Source organism: Pseudogymnoascus destructans (assembly GCF_001641265.1).
Source record: "Pseudogymnoascus destructans isolate 20631-21 unplaced genomic scaffold scaffold_26, whole genome shotgun sequence".
NCBI classification, from domain to species: Eukaryota; Fungi; Ascomycota; class Leotiomycetes; order Thelebolales; family Thelebolaceae; genus Pseudogymnoascus; species Pseudogymnoascus destructans.
Window position 1 is genome coordinate 30,261 of NW_020167545.1, and position 18,916 is coordinate 49,176.

Below are 18,916 nucleotides of genomic sequence, written 5' to 3' on the forward strand. Positions count from 1 at the left end.
TTAACAGGAATAGAATACGACTCTATCCTCGTCATCATGGAAAGACTCACGAAATATGGGAAGTTTATACCATATCTAGAAGCTAGCGACGCCGAGGCGCTCGCATATACCTTCATTCGAGTCATATTAGCCGATCATGGGATGCCAGAAGAAATCATCTCAGATAGAGACAAGCTCTTTACTTCGAAATTCTGGAAATCATTGATGGCGCTACTGGGAACAAATCATAAGCTATCAACAGCTTTTCATCCCCAGACAGACGGCCAAACAGAAAGATTAAATCAGACCCTTGAACAGTACCTGCGAAGCTATGTCAATCATCAACGGATAACTGGGTTCAGATCTTACCCATCGCACAGTTTGCATATAACAGCGCGATGACAGAAGCAACGAAAGTCTCACCGTTCTTTGCCAATTATGGCTACCAGCCAGAAGCATATAGGCAACCAAGACCGGATGAATCACGAGCTGAACAAGCCCTGATCGTGGTGGAACAACTGAAATCGTTCCACGAACAACTTGCGACGGACATCCAATTCTTAAATGAACGATCCGCCGCATACGCAAACAAGAAGCGCAGTATGGAACCTGCCTTCAAGGAGGGGGATAAAGTATACCTACTCCGGAAACATATCAAAACGAAACGACCAAGCACAAAGTTGGACTTCAAGAAATTGGGACCATTCAAAATATTGAACAAAGTCAGCTCAGTTAATTACAGACTGCAGCTACCCAGGAAGTCTAGACTACACCCGGTATTTCATGTCTCACTACTGGAACCAGCAAGAGGAAATACCCCCAGTTGCGACCGGACACCGAACTCCAACCCGAGAATGAGATAATCGAATATGAGGTCGAAGCGATCCTAGACAGAAGGTTAGTAGGACGTCGAGAAGAGTTTTTGATAAAATGGGAAAATTACGAACCTACGGATAATTCGTGGGAACCAACAAGGAACATCAGCAAAGAACTGCTGGAGGAATATCGACGCCGCCATCCGCCAGCCATTGATCCCAAGATGCAGGGGAGTAGGCCAGTGGATCGGAGGAAGCGAGGGTCCCGGTCACAGACGAGGAGGCAGCGCTAACTGCCTGTTCCTCAGCCTCAACAGCGTCACGCTTCTCAGCAGCCACACGTTCGGCCTCCTCTGCCGCATCAAGCTCGTCGAGGGTTTTCAAACCTCGTCGGAGCATATCTTTACCACGGGTTCGGATGAGGCGTTTCTGCTTTCGCAGACGAAGTAACTTCGAAAGGGTTTCTTCCTCTTCGCGATCCAGGCGATCCTCCTCCCATTCGAGCTTCACCCAGTCGGGATGCTCAGGACCCATACAGTCACACTTTTCTTTCAAGTTGCGACGAACGCACTCGGCGCACCGCCGTGAATCATTTGGAGACGACACGCAAGTAATGTTTCGCCTCACGCAGTTCGAGCAAGAATCCATTTCGGGTAGTTCGTATCCGTGGTTCTTTATTCGACGGACAAGATCGTTGCGTTCCTGGAGTTTGCGGGCAGTGTCAGTAGGCATGTTGCATATTGAAGGACTCGCTGAGGAGCAGCAGAGTCCCGGGGACATGGACGTACTTATAGGATTCGAGACGAATGCCCAGGGGAAGGGAGCGAGTGTTACGACGGAACAAGAAGGCTGGCCAACTACAGGACAGGAAGGAGGGAGGTCGCATGAGACCGGCCCTGGTACCTGGAGGGGCAGCGGGGAATAGTAGTTCCGAAAGTATCACGTGACGGACTCGCAGGATGATGAGAAGAGTCCTAAGAGTCCAGGACTCCGAGGACTCGAGTGAGTTCCCAGGAGTCCACTAGGCACGTGATGGACTCGCAGGATGATGAGAAGAGTCCTAAGAGTCCAGGACTCCAAGGACTCGAGTGAGTTCCCAAGAGTCCACTAGGCACGACGCCACTATATAAGTAGATAGTATTTCCTTAGATAGGAGCTTCGTGCTCAACTCAATACAGTATTTGTTATATACTAGTAACGTGTTACTTGAAGCCTTTGTGTCTGATCCCCTGCCTCCTCTGATAAGTAAACCTTTACGCAAGAGAACCTCTGTGTCTTCTATCATTTAGAAGTCAGCGTTACAATTGGCTGTCGCCAAATAACTTATCTGGGGTTATAGCCCCTCGAATGCCGTGTGTGTTTGCCCCAGACAGGACTCCCTCTAGATATGAGGGGGTGGTGGTAGCAGCTTCTGTGGTTTTGGGCCCCTTTCCCTTATCATCACACTGGGGTTTGTCATCTAATGCCAGGCTCTCCATAGGTTGAGGTCTAGTGTTGTCAGGTTCATCTGCCATAATAGTATCCCGGATTGCTGTAGATACAGTAGTAGCAATAGCAATGTTACTGCGCACCTGGATAGGTCCCCCATTAAACTCAAATGGATATGGACCGTCCTCATTGGTATCAATTACCTTGAGGGCATATTGAATCTGAAACTTGGCCCCAGCTTGTAGGATCTCTTGAACGTCAGTCCAGGGAATTACCTGTTCAGGATTGTCGTTGTTGTAGATAGTCCACGGACACTCCTTTGGAACATGTACAGGGCCTGGCTCGATTGCTATAGCCTCGTTAAGTGAGAATAACGTCAAGGTACTGAAATCGCACCAGAGACGAGGGAGCAACAACACGTGTCGTAGGTGGTCACGCCATTGAGGGCCGACGTTGAACTCACTTGTATCGTGCTGGTAGGTAGTGTCCTCTTTTTGTAGATGGATCTTGCAGCGCCGGAGGAAGGTGTTGATATGATCAGTGAGTTTGTCATCATCGTCAGTGACATCTTCACGAACAAGCCGGAGAGAAATTTGGTTGGGCGCAGGCTTGTATTGGTGCATAAGATCAATAATTGCCTCTGCCCCTGGGGTCTCCAACACCGTGTCCTTGCTCATCCAAGCTGGGAGCCTATCTAAAGTCACTTCGCTAGGTGCAAAGTATGTGTTCTTCCCGACCTTTGTCGTAGTAGCAGCAAATTTAGAGGCGGTTGTCTGGTACAAAAGGTATCTGATGCATGTGTAGGCACAGTATCGCTCCATAGGGTGCTCGCCAAATTGTGAAAGCGGGCCAAGGGTCGGGCAAAGCAGAGCTGACTTGTTAAACTGGGGGACTTTGAAGGCCTTAACCTTGGTGTTATTGACACGGTGATAGGTAAAATCGGATTGAAGTTGAGCGTCCTCAATGGTTAAGTACTCAAGTGTTTCAAGAGCATTGGCAGTATGGTGAATTGTACCTGCAAATAGGATTTTCTGCACCAGGTTTATTGCCTCTTGATCTGCCTTCTCTTCCTCACTATGGAGAGTATAACTGGCAATGAGTGTACTAAGATCCAACTCGTAATCGTACGCTTCTGGATTCTCAATAGAGGCCTCTAGTATTGAGGTTGCATGCACCTGGAGCTGTTTCTTAAAAACTGTCTCAAAAACCATTGCCCCTTTCATCACTGGGTATGACCACATCAACTGGCGCAGATGCACTGCATCTGAGTAACCCAAATAACCAGCAACAGTCGCCTCAGAGAGTCGGGATAGGTCATTTAGTAACGGGCTACCTGCACCACACATCTTGGATTGACCTTGTGATGCTGAGACTCGCTTTCGTCTACCCTTTGAGGGAGTCTATCGTCACATTAGTCTTCTTGTGTACATGTATAGAACGGGCCACTTGCCACTGCTAGGGCTGGACTGCTGCCACTGCTAGGGCTGGACTGCTGCCACTTTGGGTAGTGTCATCATTGTAAGGACACAGGGCACCCAGCTCACAGTAATAGCATATGAGAGTGCGAGTCGGAGGCTAAACGGATGCTATCCTATAGGTCTACTATGAAGGATACAAAAAAGATGAACGGGGAACCCCGTTGAGTCTGCTTCCTTGAGTAACCAAATAGCACGTCGTCCGTAGTAGACCGTAGGTCGCATAATAGTCGGTGGACAGCCTCAAAGAGTATTTATGCTGCATAGGAACCTCGTCCCATATAATTAGACCTGCCTCTTGAAGTTGCCGCCCTACCCTTGAGTTCCGGGTAATAGAACAGGAGGTCTTATCCGTAAGATCAATTGGAATCTTAAATTGGGTATGAGAAGTGCACCCATTTGGTAACAGTAAGGCTGCAATACCTGTAGAAGCCACGCAGAGAACTGATTTTCCTTGGGCACGGAAGAAATGGCATAAAGCCTTATATAGAAAGGTCTTGCCAGTCCCCCCTGGCCCTTGTAGATAGAAGTGGGCAGTCTGCGGCTCAATCTCAATAGCCGTACAGATTGTACGGAAGCATAAAAGCTGGTCCTGATTTAATCTTGAGACTAAATCTTCCGCAAGAGCTGTTTCAACTATAGGATCAAAGGTAGTTGAGACCAGCTATACTGAGGAAGAGGTAGGTTGAAGTCCGTAAGAGTTTTCCCAATATCCGTAAGGCCAACAGAAAGCAAATACAGCCCATAATCAAGATGTGGTTCTTGAAGGGAGCTAATAGAAATGCTCCTCCGTTTTAGCTCCCGTAATAGGTCGTCGCAGATGTGGTCCTTAAACTGGTTCCAAAGGAGGAGCGGCTCAGCGATCATTCCTATCCGTAAACCCGTAAGAAGCAGTGTCCGTAGGCCATAACCACTGGTAAAGATGATAGCTTCATTAAAGCATTCAATCCATTCCTGGTCATTCTCTACTAACCCTCGCGCAATACAGGCTTGGTGGAAAGTCTCATAACATATACTGTTATACGTACGGAGATCCGTAAAGGACGTCGGTCCACGGACGACAGTCAATAACATCCGTAGCTAGAATCTCTCGTCAGCAGTAGCGCTACAATGAAACATACGCCCAATGTTACGATCTAAGCCCCTTTTACGGGGAGTCCATTTCCGCATAGCCTTAGTCCAGACAAATCGAGTAGGAAACTCAGAATATAAGAAGGTCCTGCCATCCTCATACATAGCATTGTAACGGAAGAAGCCCATTAAAGTAGTATCTGTACGACTAAGCCTTGCAGTAAGCTCTTGAGTTGAAAGTCCATCTGGAAAGTAGACGGTATGCTGGTACTCTAAGTGTACTGTAAGTTGTGTTACGGGTGGGTATTCGCCATGGGTTACGTACTCCATAATACGCCATATAGCCTCAGTCAGCCCAATATATCATCCGTAGCCTCAACCTGAAGGGTAGCATGGTCGGAGCCCTTATAGATATATTTGTGGATATATTTTACAGCCTGTACTGTGCTACAGACCTCAACGTTCATATGACAGCGGTATTTCTGAAGTAGGTACGGGTTATACGGAACAACCCAACGGTTGTTACAGACAACAGTCTATGTCCATACACTTGGCCGGGGTACTGTAAAAGTACGGCCATCATCCCGACGCCTGTATTATGGATACCCCTCATCATTTACAACACTAGTAGCAGTAAAAGGCTCCGGGAACTGTTTCGTACATCGTAGTAGTGAGGTAGGTGTTTTACGTGCCATACACGGAGCCTTTGGATGGTCCTCACCACATGGCCCATGGGTCATAGTTGAGTAGATTGAGTTACGTGAGGTGAAATAGGGCGAAGTGGCAAGGGAGCAGGTGGCCAGCGTGACGGACGACCACGGCCACGTCTTTGCGGCAGAACAATGTCCGTAACAGGCTGTAAGCTTTCTGTGGTTCTAGGAGTAGGCACTGGTACCAGCCTTTCCTGGGTGCGGAGGCTACAGCGAGAAGAGTGACTGGTTGAACACAAATTGCAAGTTGCGTACCGGCGACCTAGCGATTGGTACGGAAGAGTGATGACTCGCGGTAAGAACCGCAGTACGCACACCGAATAGGAGGGGACGAACTCATTAGATCCTTAACATTTAAGCAAATACAGAGCAGGATAGGGTACCGAATAGGATACAGGCAGAATGAAAGGCGATTACAGATTACGGACAGGGCGTAAAGGAAAACTCTGCACACTAAGGGCTCACAGACTGCAACCGTAAAGGAGAACTCTATATGCTAAACCTAGGGTAGTAAGAAATGGGACCTAAACTTAAGCCAGCCAATCCTGAATTTCGACAAATGATAGCCAATCAATTGGTCTTGCCGTTTTATAATGTAGTATAGTATAACGTGCATGTATAACGAAAGTGCCAAACAAGCGAAAGTGCCAAAATATCGCGACTACCCCATAAGAATTGCGATAAATCCACCACAACAATATAAATTAATCAAAACTACTCGGAGTCCTCTTCCTCAGACCTGTCTATTACAATCTGACAAGTGCGCGCATTGTGTCCAGTCTCACCACACTTGCCACAGCGACGTGCATGGGTTTCTTCCCTTGGCTTCCGACCACTACTTGCCCTTATTTCTTGCTCTACTTGCTGCACAACGTCCCTCTCGTCCTGTAGCTCCTGTGCTACCTGTTGACTAAGTGATCCTCCTTGCTGTAGTCGTGTTTTTTTAGCTCTCCGGCGCTTGCTTAGCACTTCATTTGCCTGTCGCAGGTTTTGGTTCTCTGCTTTTAACAATGCTAATTGATGCATTATTTGCGATGCACCCTTTGTAAACTGGTCAACAGCTGCATAGATTGAGGTTGGAGAGCTATTTTGATGATGCGCAATTCAGTTTTTAATGAAAGTAGACTGTGATACAGCTTCAGTTGGGTTATTTGGTGTCTGAGAAACCCATGGTTGAGCGGTGTTTGGGCGAGAGGTTGGAGGTGTTGGCGTCTTAAACCTAAGGTCAAGTGTAGATATTACACTCTCAGGGCTAAATGGAAGAAGCCCAGCACCTCGGAACCCTCCCTGAATATTGCTTTCTGTCATTGCAATGTTAAATGCAGTGTGGAAGGCAGGAAAGAAGTCATCCTTAGTAATGTGAATAATATGAGCCCGCATCATATCTTCAATTTGCCGACCGTAAGCTCTCTTTAATGGGCCAAAACAGCCAACATCAAGTGGTTGGAGTATATGGGAAGAGTGAGCAGGCATACAAAGCGTAATAATGTTGTGTTCTTTGCAGTACTCCTCAAACTTGTCTGAGTGGTGGCTCTCATGACCATCAAGGACTAACAAGCGATAACCACCAACACTCCAGGGCTTTGTGTGCTTCTCAAAATGCTGAATCCAATCCATACCTCTCTCGTTTGTAGTCCAGCCATTTGCAGTAACAGCGATTACCCAATCTGCTGGAAATCTGCTATTCTCATACCAAGATGCAAGGTGGTTTTTACCTGTCACAATGACAAATGGCGGCACTGCCCAACCTTGAGAACTAACGCCTTGGATTACTGTAACCCATTCCCGATTGCCAGGCTGCACCTTTTTTGCCTTTGCCCGCCCATCTGAGCTCGTTACTACCGTTGCGCTTGAGATGACGCCCATCATAAACCCAGTCTCATCAAAGTTGTAGATATCTGCATTGTTGATGCCATACTTTAGAATTGTGTTCCATACAAGCTCAAACCAGCCACGAATGACTTCTGGATCTTCGCACTTAGCCCTCTGGTAGTCGTATTTTCGCTGGAAGCGTGTCCGGAGCTCTACATGGCGCTTAACAAAGTTTGAAGCCCAACGTGACCCGACGCGTGGCGCGTCACGTGTTGCAAGTAGTCAATTTGCCATATCTTCAACAATAGACAACTGAGGAGGGAACCCTTTAGCAGCTAAGTCAAGTATATACTGAACAAGAACTGATTCCTCTAGGTTACTTAATTTCCGTAAGTTGGCTTGGATATCGCATCGTGAAGGTACGCCTTGTAAACAGTGACGTAGCTTGCGGTGGTCTACTGAATAGATCCTAGCTGCAACTCGAAGGCGCAAATTTGGGTCGCTTTGCATAGCTTGGATAGCTAGCACTAATTTGCTTTCATCATTTTTATGGCGCATGTTTTGTTGTGGAGGAATTTAACATTTAGTTGGGGGGGTTGGTCACCGCATGATTTGCTTGTTTGGCACTTTCGTTATACATGCACGTTATATGTAAAAAAAAAAAAAATTGTATGCTACTTTGACACCCAGCCATCTAGTAAACGTTAGGTACTCTTCGCGACTTTCTCTTGCGAGATATCCTTGCCAATCTGTTCTAATGCCTTTATTACTGAAATCTGACCTCCATCTTTAACGAGGAAGCAAATAATTAAAGGGTATTCAGCGCCTAGCTTGCTTCCGCAAGTGATGGTCGGATCTCTTCCTCTTCCCCTTCCTCGTCCCTGTCTGCAATCCCATCCTCCTCTGTAATAGTGTATCTCTGTACTATAGCTTTAAAAATATCTTCATCTCTGTCAACTATCTCTTCGCCTATAGGGTTGAGAAAATCTGCAATTGGCATATCTCCTAGTAGCCTCGCAACTTCCATTCCTAGTTCCTCGACCTCAGCAGTATTATCTTGATGCATATCCATATTTTCGGGTTTTTTTATGAGAGTCGATCGCCACCAACACTTCTGGATTTTTGGTGCTTTAAGTGCTTCCTACGTAAGTCGACTCCACTGTATCGCCTTTAGAATATTAACTGTTTTATTAGGGTTCTTATTAGAATCTAGCTAGCGCAACATGTAATTAATCCATTGTTTTCGATACCTAAGTTTGAAGCTTGCAATTATTCCCGAATGGAGAAGTTGCTAATGAGACGTCGTATTTGGTAGAAGCCAAGCAATTCAAACATTCGACAAACCTTGTAATCAACTCTGACTGCATGTCTAGAGAAGTTATCAAGTAATAACAGTATCTTGCGATGCTTCATTTTCTCATTTAACCAGTCTAGGTATTCTTTCATAATTAGTGTAATGGTGGGTGCAGCAGATGTGAGAATCTAGCCACCTAAGGAAGGGATGATTTTATTAAGGCAACACACTGTCTTAGGAAACAGAGCCAAAGGGTTGTAGCTTAGACTATTCCACAACGCAGCAATCAGGTGTATAATGTAGTGAAGTGGTTTAGACAAGTTGTAACAAATGTTGAGTCTGAGAACTCAGGGGTAAGTCAGAGGTTAGTGTAAGGCGGCCCATCATGTGAGGCCACCCTGAACTCAGGGGCTGCCTGGCAGTGGAGCCACTAGGGCTCGGTAAACTAGGGCATGTAGGAACATAGGATATAAGGAGCTGGAAGCCTCAGAAGGAGGCCTCCAGCCGATAGTCGCTGTACATACGTAGACCTACTGTCTTGCAATACGATCTCACTTCCTGCCTTCTGACCTGGTTCCCTGGACTCCCGTGAGACCCTAGGGACTGCGCTTTACAATTCTATCGGCTCAACCCATATCCAGCCTACCAGTTCAGAATGGCCAGCCAGGAAAGAAGGATCACCCGGGCAACCCTGGGAGGAGCAATGCCGACCGTAGAAGCTGTCGAGCCAGACTTGAGGCCTACTGCCACAGAAGTCAACAACCCTGTGACAGGCAAGCCCCAGGATATGGCCTCAAAGCTGGTTCGGAAAAGAATAGACGAAGAGAGGGCCTATATCAATAATATGGAAGAAGCCGTACAGCTATTCTGACGGTCGCACGGTGAAGACTATAGCTCCTACCCTGAGGAAGTAAGGGCCTTTGCAGAGAAGCAAGCCCAGATCCAAGAAGAAAGTCGTCGGAAAAGGCGACGCCAAGAGATTGAAGAAGAATGGGTAGGACCCCAAACAGAGGATGACCACGAGACTGCCTCCACTGTATCCAGGGAGGTAAGGCCAGCCCATAGGCCAATGGGTAGTGTCAAGGAAGCCAAGGTGTACAGGGGCGATTCTACCCGGGAACTCAACGAGTTCATGGCCTCCCTCCGTGCCATTTTCCACTACCAACCAGGGGCCTTTCCGACCGAACAAGACAAGGTGGCCTTCGCAGCCCAGTACCTAGACAGCGATCCTATGAAGGAATGGGACAATTGATGCGCAGCCCAGGGTGAAGGGTATATGGATACCCTCAATATTGCTGGTTTTGAGGAGTTCCTTCGGGACCTCCACGTCGATCCAGCGAACTGGCAACGCATCGCAGCCCTCAAGTACAACGCTACTCTCCAAAGAAAAGGCCAGAGTATACGCAAATTCGTTTCCTACCTCGAGGATTTGGAGCGGGAAATGGAGCCATATACCAAGTCGCACAGGACTACCCACCTACTGACAAAAATCCACCCAGAGATGAGGCAGCGACTCCTTTAAGGAGGGTATGCAGAGCATTCCTCTACCCACAGGGAAGCTGTCGTCAATATCCTAGCAATGCTGGAAATGAATAACCAGTGGGTAACAGAGAAGAGCTCTACCTCCGACAAGCATACATCGAGGGAAGGCAAGGGACACAAGAATGGCTTCCGAGGTGGCATCCGAGGTGGTTTCTGAGAAAGGAGAGGCAACTTTGGAGGCCGTAAAACCTCACAACCTCCTAGCCAAGAAGGGGCGCAACAACCAGCACGTAGACAGATGCCATTCTAGGGCCAAGACTCAAGGTCAAGCCAGAGCTCAGGCACCTGTTACAACTGCGGTAAGGCAGTCCACTTTGCCAAGGAGTGTCGAAGCCAACACACAGGCTTGGAAGTAAGGAAGCTCGACACTATGAAGCAAGAGTGACTCTCAGTCGCCCTGACCCCTACCACCAGGAAGAGGATGGAAATTGAGGTGGAACTGAGAGTCAGGTCTGAGTGGCGTACGGCAAAGGCCCTCCTCAATTCAGGTTCTGACGTCTCGACAATACACCCTCTTTTCGTGAAGGATGTGGGCTTGGTGTGCCAGGACAGAGCCCTGTCGAGGGCCAGGGCTGTAGACGGCAAGGAAGTTGTCGTATATGGGGCAGCGTCCACACAAGTACAGACTTGGGACCACTTCCAAAGGGAGTCCACCGTCGTCCAGACGTTCCTTTCAATGGATACCCCAGGTGTGGATGTTATCCTTGGGATGGACTGGATTGTACAGGTCAACCCCCAGATTTGGCGTACCCAGATCTGGCACCAACCCTTTGATATCACAAAGACTGAGGTAGCTGACATTGAGGAGATCGAAGAAGGTGACACTGCCTTCATCCTGGCCTTGATCTCAGACGATAAGCCGCCAGTCCAATGCCTGAAGGAATATGAAGACTTCATCGACGTCTTCTCAGAAGAAGGGCAGATGCCCTACCCGAGCTGGGTAGGAAAACCCACGGTATTGACCCTGGAACACAAGAGCCACCGTATGGCCCAGTATACAACCTTTCCGAGACGGAACTGGTCACGCTCCGCAAATACCTTCATTCCAGTGAGGAGAAGGGATGGATACGGCGAAGCGTGAGCCCTGCAGTGGCGCCTATTCTGTTCGTTCAGAAGAAGGACGGCAGCCTACACCTCTGTGTGGATTACAGGGGCCTCAATAAGATTACGGTCAAGAACTGTCACCCACTGCCGCTGATTAGAGAAACCTTGGATCAGCTCCAAGGAGTGAGGAGCTTCACCAAGCTCGATATCCGGAACGCCTACCATAGGATCCGTATACGCCCAGGCGACGAGTGGAAGACCGCCTTCCGCACTCGTTATGGCCACTTTGAATACAAAGTGATGCCTTTTGGCTTGACAAACGCACCAGCGACGTTCCAGGCCTACATGAACGAGACCCTAGAAGGGCTCGTCAATACTATCTGCGTCGTATACCTCGACGATATCCTTGTTTACTCCCAGGAGGAGGAGGAGCACGCCGACCACGTAAGGGAGGTCCTAGGATGCCTACACGAGGCGAACCTATATGTGAAGCTCTCGAAGTGCGAGTTCAATACCAAGAAGGTAAGCTTCCTTGGGTATATGGTCACAACAGAAGGGGTTGCCATGGAGAGCGACCGGGTTGCTGCGATTGCTGAGTGGCCTACACCGAAGACCTACAGAGAGGTCCAGGTGTTCCTTGGCTTCACCAACTTCTACCGGCGCTTCGTGAAGAGCTATTTTTCTGTTGTGGCCCATGACAGGCCTTATAAAGGGGGCCAAGGCAGGTAAACAGACAGGCCCATTCGTCTGGGGCATGGAACAGCAAGGCACCTTCGACCAGCTGAAGGAAGCCTTCACTACAGCCCCAACGTTGGTTCATTTCGATCCTAGCCATAGAATCAGGCTTGAGACAGATTCGTCAGGGTTTGGCCTGGCTGGGAACCTCTCCCAATTAATAGAAGAGCCAGGCAAGAAGGCCGAGTGGCACCCTGTGGCCTTCTATAGCAAGAAGCTGGAACCAGCTGAGCTCAATTATGAGACCCACGACCAGGAAATGCTAGCGATCGTGAGGTCCTTCGAACAGTGGAGGCATTATTTTGAAGGGAGCCAATACCCTATCGAGGTCCTTACGCATCATAATAACCTCAAGTATTTCATGGAAACCACCGCCCTCACATGGAGGCAAGCGCAATGGGTGCAGGCGTTATCGGCCTATGATTTCCATATAGCCTACAGGGCTGGAAAGACGAACCCGGCAGACGGGCCGTCAAGAAGACCAGATTATGAGGTCAAAAAGGGTAGCCAGAACGTGATGCTGCCTACCCTTCAGAATACCCTCCGCAAGGCCATGAGGGCTGGAGGAACCCTGCAGGTAAGTGGGGTGACAACGAGCCCACAGGGCCCTCAAGAAGAGGATATCGACCCACAGAGTATGGGCGAAAGCACCAGCGGTGCTAGACCAGACAGAAACCACAATACGGACACCAAGAGTTCAGGTTCTGTTGTCCCTTGGGTCATAGTGACAGCTATGGCACAGGGAGAGGGTGCCTACAGTGCTGCGACCAAACCTCTGACGGACTTGATCAAAACCCTTCGGGCGGCTCACGAGCTTGCTGTTAAAAGGGCCAAGGATGCAGGAACGGCATGAGCAGAGGACTCTCCTGGATGGAGAGTAGACGATGCAGGCATCCTACGCTTCCAGGAAGCGGTATACGTACCTCCCAACCAGGCAGTGAGCATGGAAATCTTCAAGATTTGCCATGACGACCCACTGGCCGGGCATTTTGGATATAAGAAAACCCAAGAGTTGATCCAACACAAATACTACTGGCCTGGCCTTAGCAAGGAAACCAGGGAGTACGTACGGGGCTGTGATAGATGCCAGCGCATCAAGCCCATGTGACACAGGCCGTATGGCGAAATGCAGGCCTTGAGGATGCCCTCGAAACCATTCGAATCCATATGTATGGACTTTATCACGGATCTGTCCCCCAAGCATAGGGGCAGACCAAGGCAAGGCTTCAGACTCCATCCTCGTGATAGTAGATCGTTATACTAAGGTGTCCAAATACATACCCTGTAGGAAAATCATTACAGCCTCAGAACTGGCACGGCTCTTCCTAGCGTTCTGGGGCAAGGACTTCAGAATCCCAGCTGAGATCATAACGGATAGGGGAAGTGTATTCACATGCCACTTCTGGTCGGCTTTCTGTTTCTACCTCAAAGTATGGCGTAACCTGTCCACCGCTTTCCACCCTCAATCCGACGGCCAGACCGAGAGGCAGAATCATAATATCGAACCCTACTTACGGATCCACTAATCAGCACCAAGACAACTGGGTGGAACTCCTCCACTTCGCGGAATTGACCTACAATAACGCCTTCCACAATTTCATACAGATGTAGCCAAACCAGGCCTGATACGGCATCAATATAGACCTAAGACAAGGGATCGAGGACGACCCCACCAGAAGGGAAATGCCAGTCACGAAAGATCGCGTCAACCTGATCCTAGAATTGTGACAGGAGCTCGAAGAGGCATGGAAACAGATGAAGGAAGCACAAATACGAGGCTATAACATGCTACACAAGCCAATGCAGTATATGGTAGGAGGGACCACCAGCCAAGCAGGAAGCTGGGGCACTGGTGGCTTGGGCCGTACGAGATCATCCAGCGGATAGGTAAACAAGCATACCAGCTGAAGCTTCCACCACGATATAAGGCGATTCATGACATGTTCCACGTCTCCCTACTTGAGAGATACTGGGAAAGGCGTAGAGAAGGCCGATCCTCCACCCGACCCAGAGATTGTGGATGGGGAAGAAGAATACAGGGTCAAAGCAGTCCTAGACCACAGGACTGTGCGAAAGGGCAGAGGAACTCGAGAAGAATACCTGATTAGGTGAGCAGGATACACTGCCGCTGACGATCAGTGGGTTTCAAAGCTCAACGTAGGGCTACCGTTAATTGAGGCATATCACAAGGATGTAATGGTGGGTGCACCAGATGTGAGAATATAGCCACCCAAGGAAGGGGATGATTTTACTAAGACAACACACTGTCTTAGGAAACAGAGCCAAAGGTTGTAGCTTAGACTATTCCACAATGCACCAATCAAGTGTATGATGTAGTGGAGTGGTTTAGACAAGTTGTAACAAATGTTGAGTCTGAGAACTCAGGGATAAGGGATAAGTCAGAGGTTAGCACCTCACTGACTTTTCAAAAACAAGGAGTAACAAGATCAATGCTTGGAAGCTTGGAAAAGACGTGGAAGTATGTGATAGTCGATTTACTGTATTGTCTGCTTGCCCTTTCTTAAGGAAAGGGCAATCCTATTTATGCTAAAGGAGTGTAGTTCTCTCATTTTCCAAGACTTTCCATGACTAACCAGGCTTGGTAACTGTATTAGAAATCAAGTGCAACCCACAACTAGCTTGTTAATCATGTAGTAAACGTAAGAGAATCCCATAGAACCATCTCTTGGGTTCCTAGCCTATAGGAAGTGAAAAGGAGGTCCAAGGTCAGAGTACCCCTATAGACAAATTATGTCATAACTTAACCAATCTTGTGGTTAACTAAGGAGCGATGACGTGTAATGAATCAAAGAGGGTTGTAGCAATCATTGAGTAGTATTGCTCTTGTTGTTGGTGTGATAAGCCAAAATATGTATAGTGACGTGTAAGTTTGAGGAGGAGATTTCTAAGTTTGCTCTTGAGTTTGATAGCAAACTGAGTGCAATGAATCAATGAATGTCAGTATGACAATTAGCCCTGTCATCCATTTTGTCTCATTGTATTGATATTGAATCCGCATGCACTTAACATTAATATTTTTAAAACATTTGTAAGGACACAGGGCACCCAGCTCACAGTAATAGCATATGAGAGTGCAAGTCGGAGGCTAAATGGATGCTATCCTATAGGTCTACTACGAAGGATACAAAAAAGATGAAGGGGGAACCCCGTTAAGTCTGTTGCCTTATGTACCCGAAACGGGCCCGACTCGGTTATCCCAAGCCTAGCCCTGAACCTTCCACCGCAACAGGTCCGCATCGACCCTGAACCCTACACCCTTACCGTCCCCCACTATAGTGTAACTCGCTATGTGCTCCTCTACTGGTTCGAAACCACACCGAGTCAGATTTCATGCTTGTGGTGACCGTAACAGCTCTGAGGCGGGTTCTTCGAGTATCTAGGTAAGGAGGCATTCTTACAACATTGAGGATTCTTCGACTTTCCCACAACCCATATATCTAGCTTCTCAGTTCTAGTCGAATTTGTCGTAAATGTGAGAGTAATCCTATCTTTGAATTTCTTTCCCCTACTCGAAGCTTCAATAGCTAGCGTTCGAGTTGGAGTCATCTTCCAAAAGAGCCTAGTTTCATCTATGTTGAAAATATCTTTATCTGCATATGTTGCGCATAGTTGTCAGAGATCTTCCATCGCAATATTTGTAGGATTGTGGATGTCCGCTGCAGCTGCTTCTCCATGTCGAACATATTCCTTAATCTTAAATCTCTGCTTGAATCCATCTAACCAGCCATTGAACCATTTCGGTTCATTCCTATGAATAGTATATTGTGGCAGACGGTCCCAAAGTTCGTGCGCCTTAGTTTTTAGAATGTCACCAGTAATGATCGCATTTTTCTTTTGCATGCATTGTTGCCAGTCGAAGAGAGCTATCTCAAGTTCAGGATATTCGCCATTACGTTTTCTCTTTGTGCCAAGTTCAGTCTTCTTCCGTGTGTATCTGAGTCGAGATATTGGTACTTCGTGGAAAGAATTGAGGATATTTGGCCTTTGCTAAGTTGGCGACCTTGAGCTTAAGCGGCATACCAGGCTATAAGTGCAGGCTTAGTGCACGGGTGGCTGGCATATCTACGTCGAATACATTGTCGCTGAACATCGCTGAGTGCGTGCATTTTTTTTGGTTGCGAGGCCTCCATGGTGGAGTTGGTGAACATGAGTTATAAGGATTGTTTGGTATAAAAATAATTTTAGGACCACGGATTTAAGGATCATCCTTATACAGAAATAATCCTTATTTTACAGCTAAAAAACTACAGGACCAGACTACCCATCCTTATACCGAGGATATCCTTATATCGAGGGATCCTTATATCCAGGTTCAACTGTACGTACACAGCTACCCGTATGATGGCATGTTCGGAGCATCAAACACTGACGCGGTGAGTCTGAAGGTAATCCGTGAATCTTAGATGATCAGTCGCGAATGCATATGGTAAACAATCCACGCGATTCATATGTCTTTCGGGTGTGGCTAGTCTTCTCTCCAATACCCATCTTATATCCAGTCCTTGACCTCTCGCTGCTGCGCTTCTCCGGGCGGACCCCTACTGTAGTAAGTTGACCCTTACTTTCGACATATATAGGCCCACTCTTACCTCACGCCACCATGATACCCGACTACTGCATCGTACGGGCCTTTCCCGGACCCATGGGAGCCATCTGTCGGTCATACTACAATATCTTTTTAAACCGTTGATCCCCTTGCTTCCGGGTCAAAAAACAATCTGGCGACTCCCCATTTACTGTGAATAACACGCCTAAAGATGAGGCTGGACATTTTATCTCGCTTTATGGGTGGAAGGGATATTGAGCCAACGGCACCCTTGCCTGATGCGGTCGATTGTGAGGCTGCCTCTCCCTCGGAGAAGACGGTGAAGGTTCTTACTCCTACGCAAGAAGGCGAGCCGAGTTCTGACGATGAGGTGCCATCCGAGATCGCTGCTGGGGGTGTTAAGAAAGTTGAGGCCGTTGTGCTTGTATGGACCAAGAAGGAGTTATTCGCCGCATATTCATGGTAAGCAACTTGACATCCGCAATGACGGAATTGTATGCTAATGTGTACTCACAGTATATTCCTCGTGTTTTTCGTGAACTCACTCCAGCTGCAGATAACCAGTAATCTATTGCCTTATGTCATGTCCGACTTCTCCTCGCATTCATTAATTCCTGTCACGGGAGTCGTGTCACAAATTCTCGGCGGCGTTCTCAAGCTTCCCATCGCTCAGCTTATCAACATCTGGGGCCGCCCGCAGGGCCTCATTATCATGACCACTCTCTGCACCATAGGCCTAATCTTGATGGCCGTTTGCAACAACGTCCAAACATACGCTGCCGCACAGTGCTTCTACTGGGTCGGTTATAATGGCATAGGCTTCGTCCTTGACGTCTTCATTGCCGATACCTCCAACCTCCGCAACAGAGCACTCGCTTTCGCATTTGCCAGCACTCCCTATATAGTTACCACGTGGGCCGGTCCAAAGGCTGCCAAATCGTTCTACGAAAATAGTAGCTGGAGGTGGGCCTTCGGTTGTTTCTCGATTGCCACCCCCATCGTCGTCCTCCCCATGCTCTATATCCTCTTCTCCAATCAGAGAAAGGCAGCTCGGCTCGGTCTTATTCAGAAGAGGGACAGCGCGCGCACTCTGAGAGAGTCATTTTGGTACTACTTCATCGAATTCGATGGTGCGTATTTTCTTCGCCCCATCTCATGATTGTCAGACTTTAACTCTCCCAGTCGTCGGCATCCTCCTCAGCTCTGCTGGCTTCGCGCTCTTCCTACTGCCATTCTCCCTCGCCGGCTCCCAAACAGACAAATGGGCCGCCGCGTCCACAATAACAATGCTCGTCCTTGGCGTGGCTCTCCTCGTCGCCTTCGGCTTATACGAGAAATACCTCTCCCCCCGCTCCTTCATCCCATTCCACCTCGTCACCGACCGCACTGTTATCGGTGCCTGCGGTCTCTCCGCTGTATCCTTTGCTTCATTTTACCTCTGGGATAACTACTACATCTCGTACCTGCAGGTCGTGCACAGGTTGAGTATCACCAGCGCCGGTTACGTCTTTAATATATTCTCTATCGGTTGCTCGTTCTGGGCGGTCGTTGTCGCCGCCGCCATCCACTACACGGGACGTATCAAACCCCTCGCGCTCTACTTCGGCGCGCCCCTCAACCTTCTTGGCGTCGGCCTCATAATCCATTTCCGCCAGCCGGCCCACAACATCGGATACGTTGTTATGTGCCAGATCTTCATCGCCTTCGCCGGTGGTACCCTCGTCATCTGCGAGCAGATGGCTGCCATGGCCGCCGTAAAGCACACGGACGTTGCGGTTATCCTAGCCGTGCTCGGGCTATCCGCAGCAGTCGGTGGTGCCATCGGGTCATCGATGGCGGGTGCAATATGGACGAATACGCTGCCCGACGCGCTGGTGGCGGCGCTTCCGGAGGCCGAGAAGGGCCGTGCGGGGGAGATATATGGAAGCTTGAAGGAGCAGCTGGAGTTTGAGTGGGGGAGCGAGGCAAGGATGGCAGTCGTTCGGGCCTATGGTGTTGCGCAGAAGCGGATGACGATTGCGTCGACGTCGCTGGTCGTGCTGATGTTTGTGTGTATTATTGTATGGAAGGATTATAGGGTCAAGGATATGAAGAAATCGAAGGGGATGTTGTTTTAAGTGTTGTCGAGGTATGTTCCTGACAGGAACATACCGATACTACCCAGGTAGTATCTGGGTCCTCGCCAGGTAAGGTAAGTATCTGAGCGACTTTGCTCAGGTAAGGTAGGTATTTACAGATACTTTAGCAGGTAGTTGAGCCTCAATTCCGTATACAAAAATGACGCTTTTGATATTTGAAATAGATAATGATATGTAACTAGAATATGTAACTAGAAAAGTGAAACTCGTGACAAATATAATAATAAAATAGACAGCCCCTATTCCTATTCTTCTGCCTCATCATCTGCATCATCACCGTCGCTGTCGGCATCTGGTAAATAACCC

General features: G+C 48.4%; 2 protein-coding genes across 2 annotated transcripts; one reads left to right on the forward strand and one right to left on the reverse strand.

Moving 5' to 3' along the window:
- Nucleotides 1-2,092: 2,092 nt before the first annotated feature.
- Nucleotides 2,093-3,568, reverse strand: VC83_08400 (uncharacterized protein; the record flags this gene model as incomplete). Its single annotated transcript, XM_024471952.1, has 1 exon — nt 2,093-3,568. One exon carries the CDS (start codon nt 3,566-3,568, stop codon nt 2,093-2,095), a length of 1,476 nt encoding a protein of 491 aa, XP_024320482.1.
- Nucleotides 3,569-16,400: 12,832 nt separating this feature from the next.
- VC83_08401 (uncharacterized protein) lies at nt 16,401-18,698 on the forward strand. Its single transcript, XM_024471953.1, has 3 exons — nt 16,401-16,934; nt 16,989-17,602; nt 17,655-18,698. Exons 1-3 carry the CDS (start codon nt 16,684-16,686, stop codon nt 18,587-18,589), a joined length of 1,800 nt encoding a protein of 599 aa, XP_024320506.1. The 5' UTR covers nt 16,401-16,683; the 3' UTR covers nt 18,590-18,698.
- The last annotated feature ends 218 nt before the right edge of the window (nt 18,699-18,916 follow it).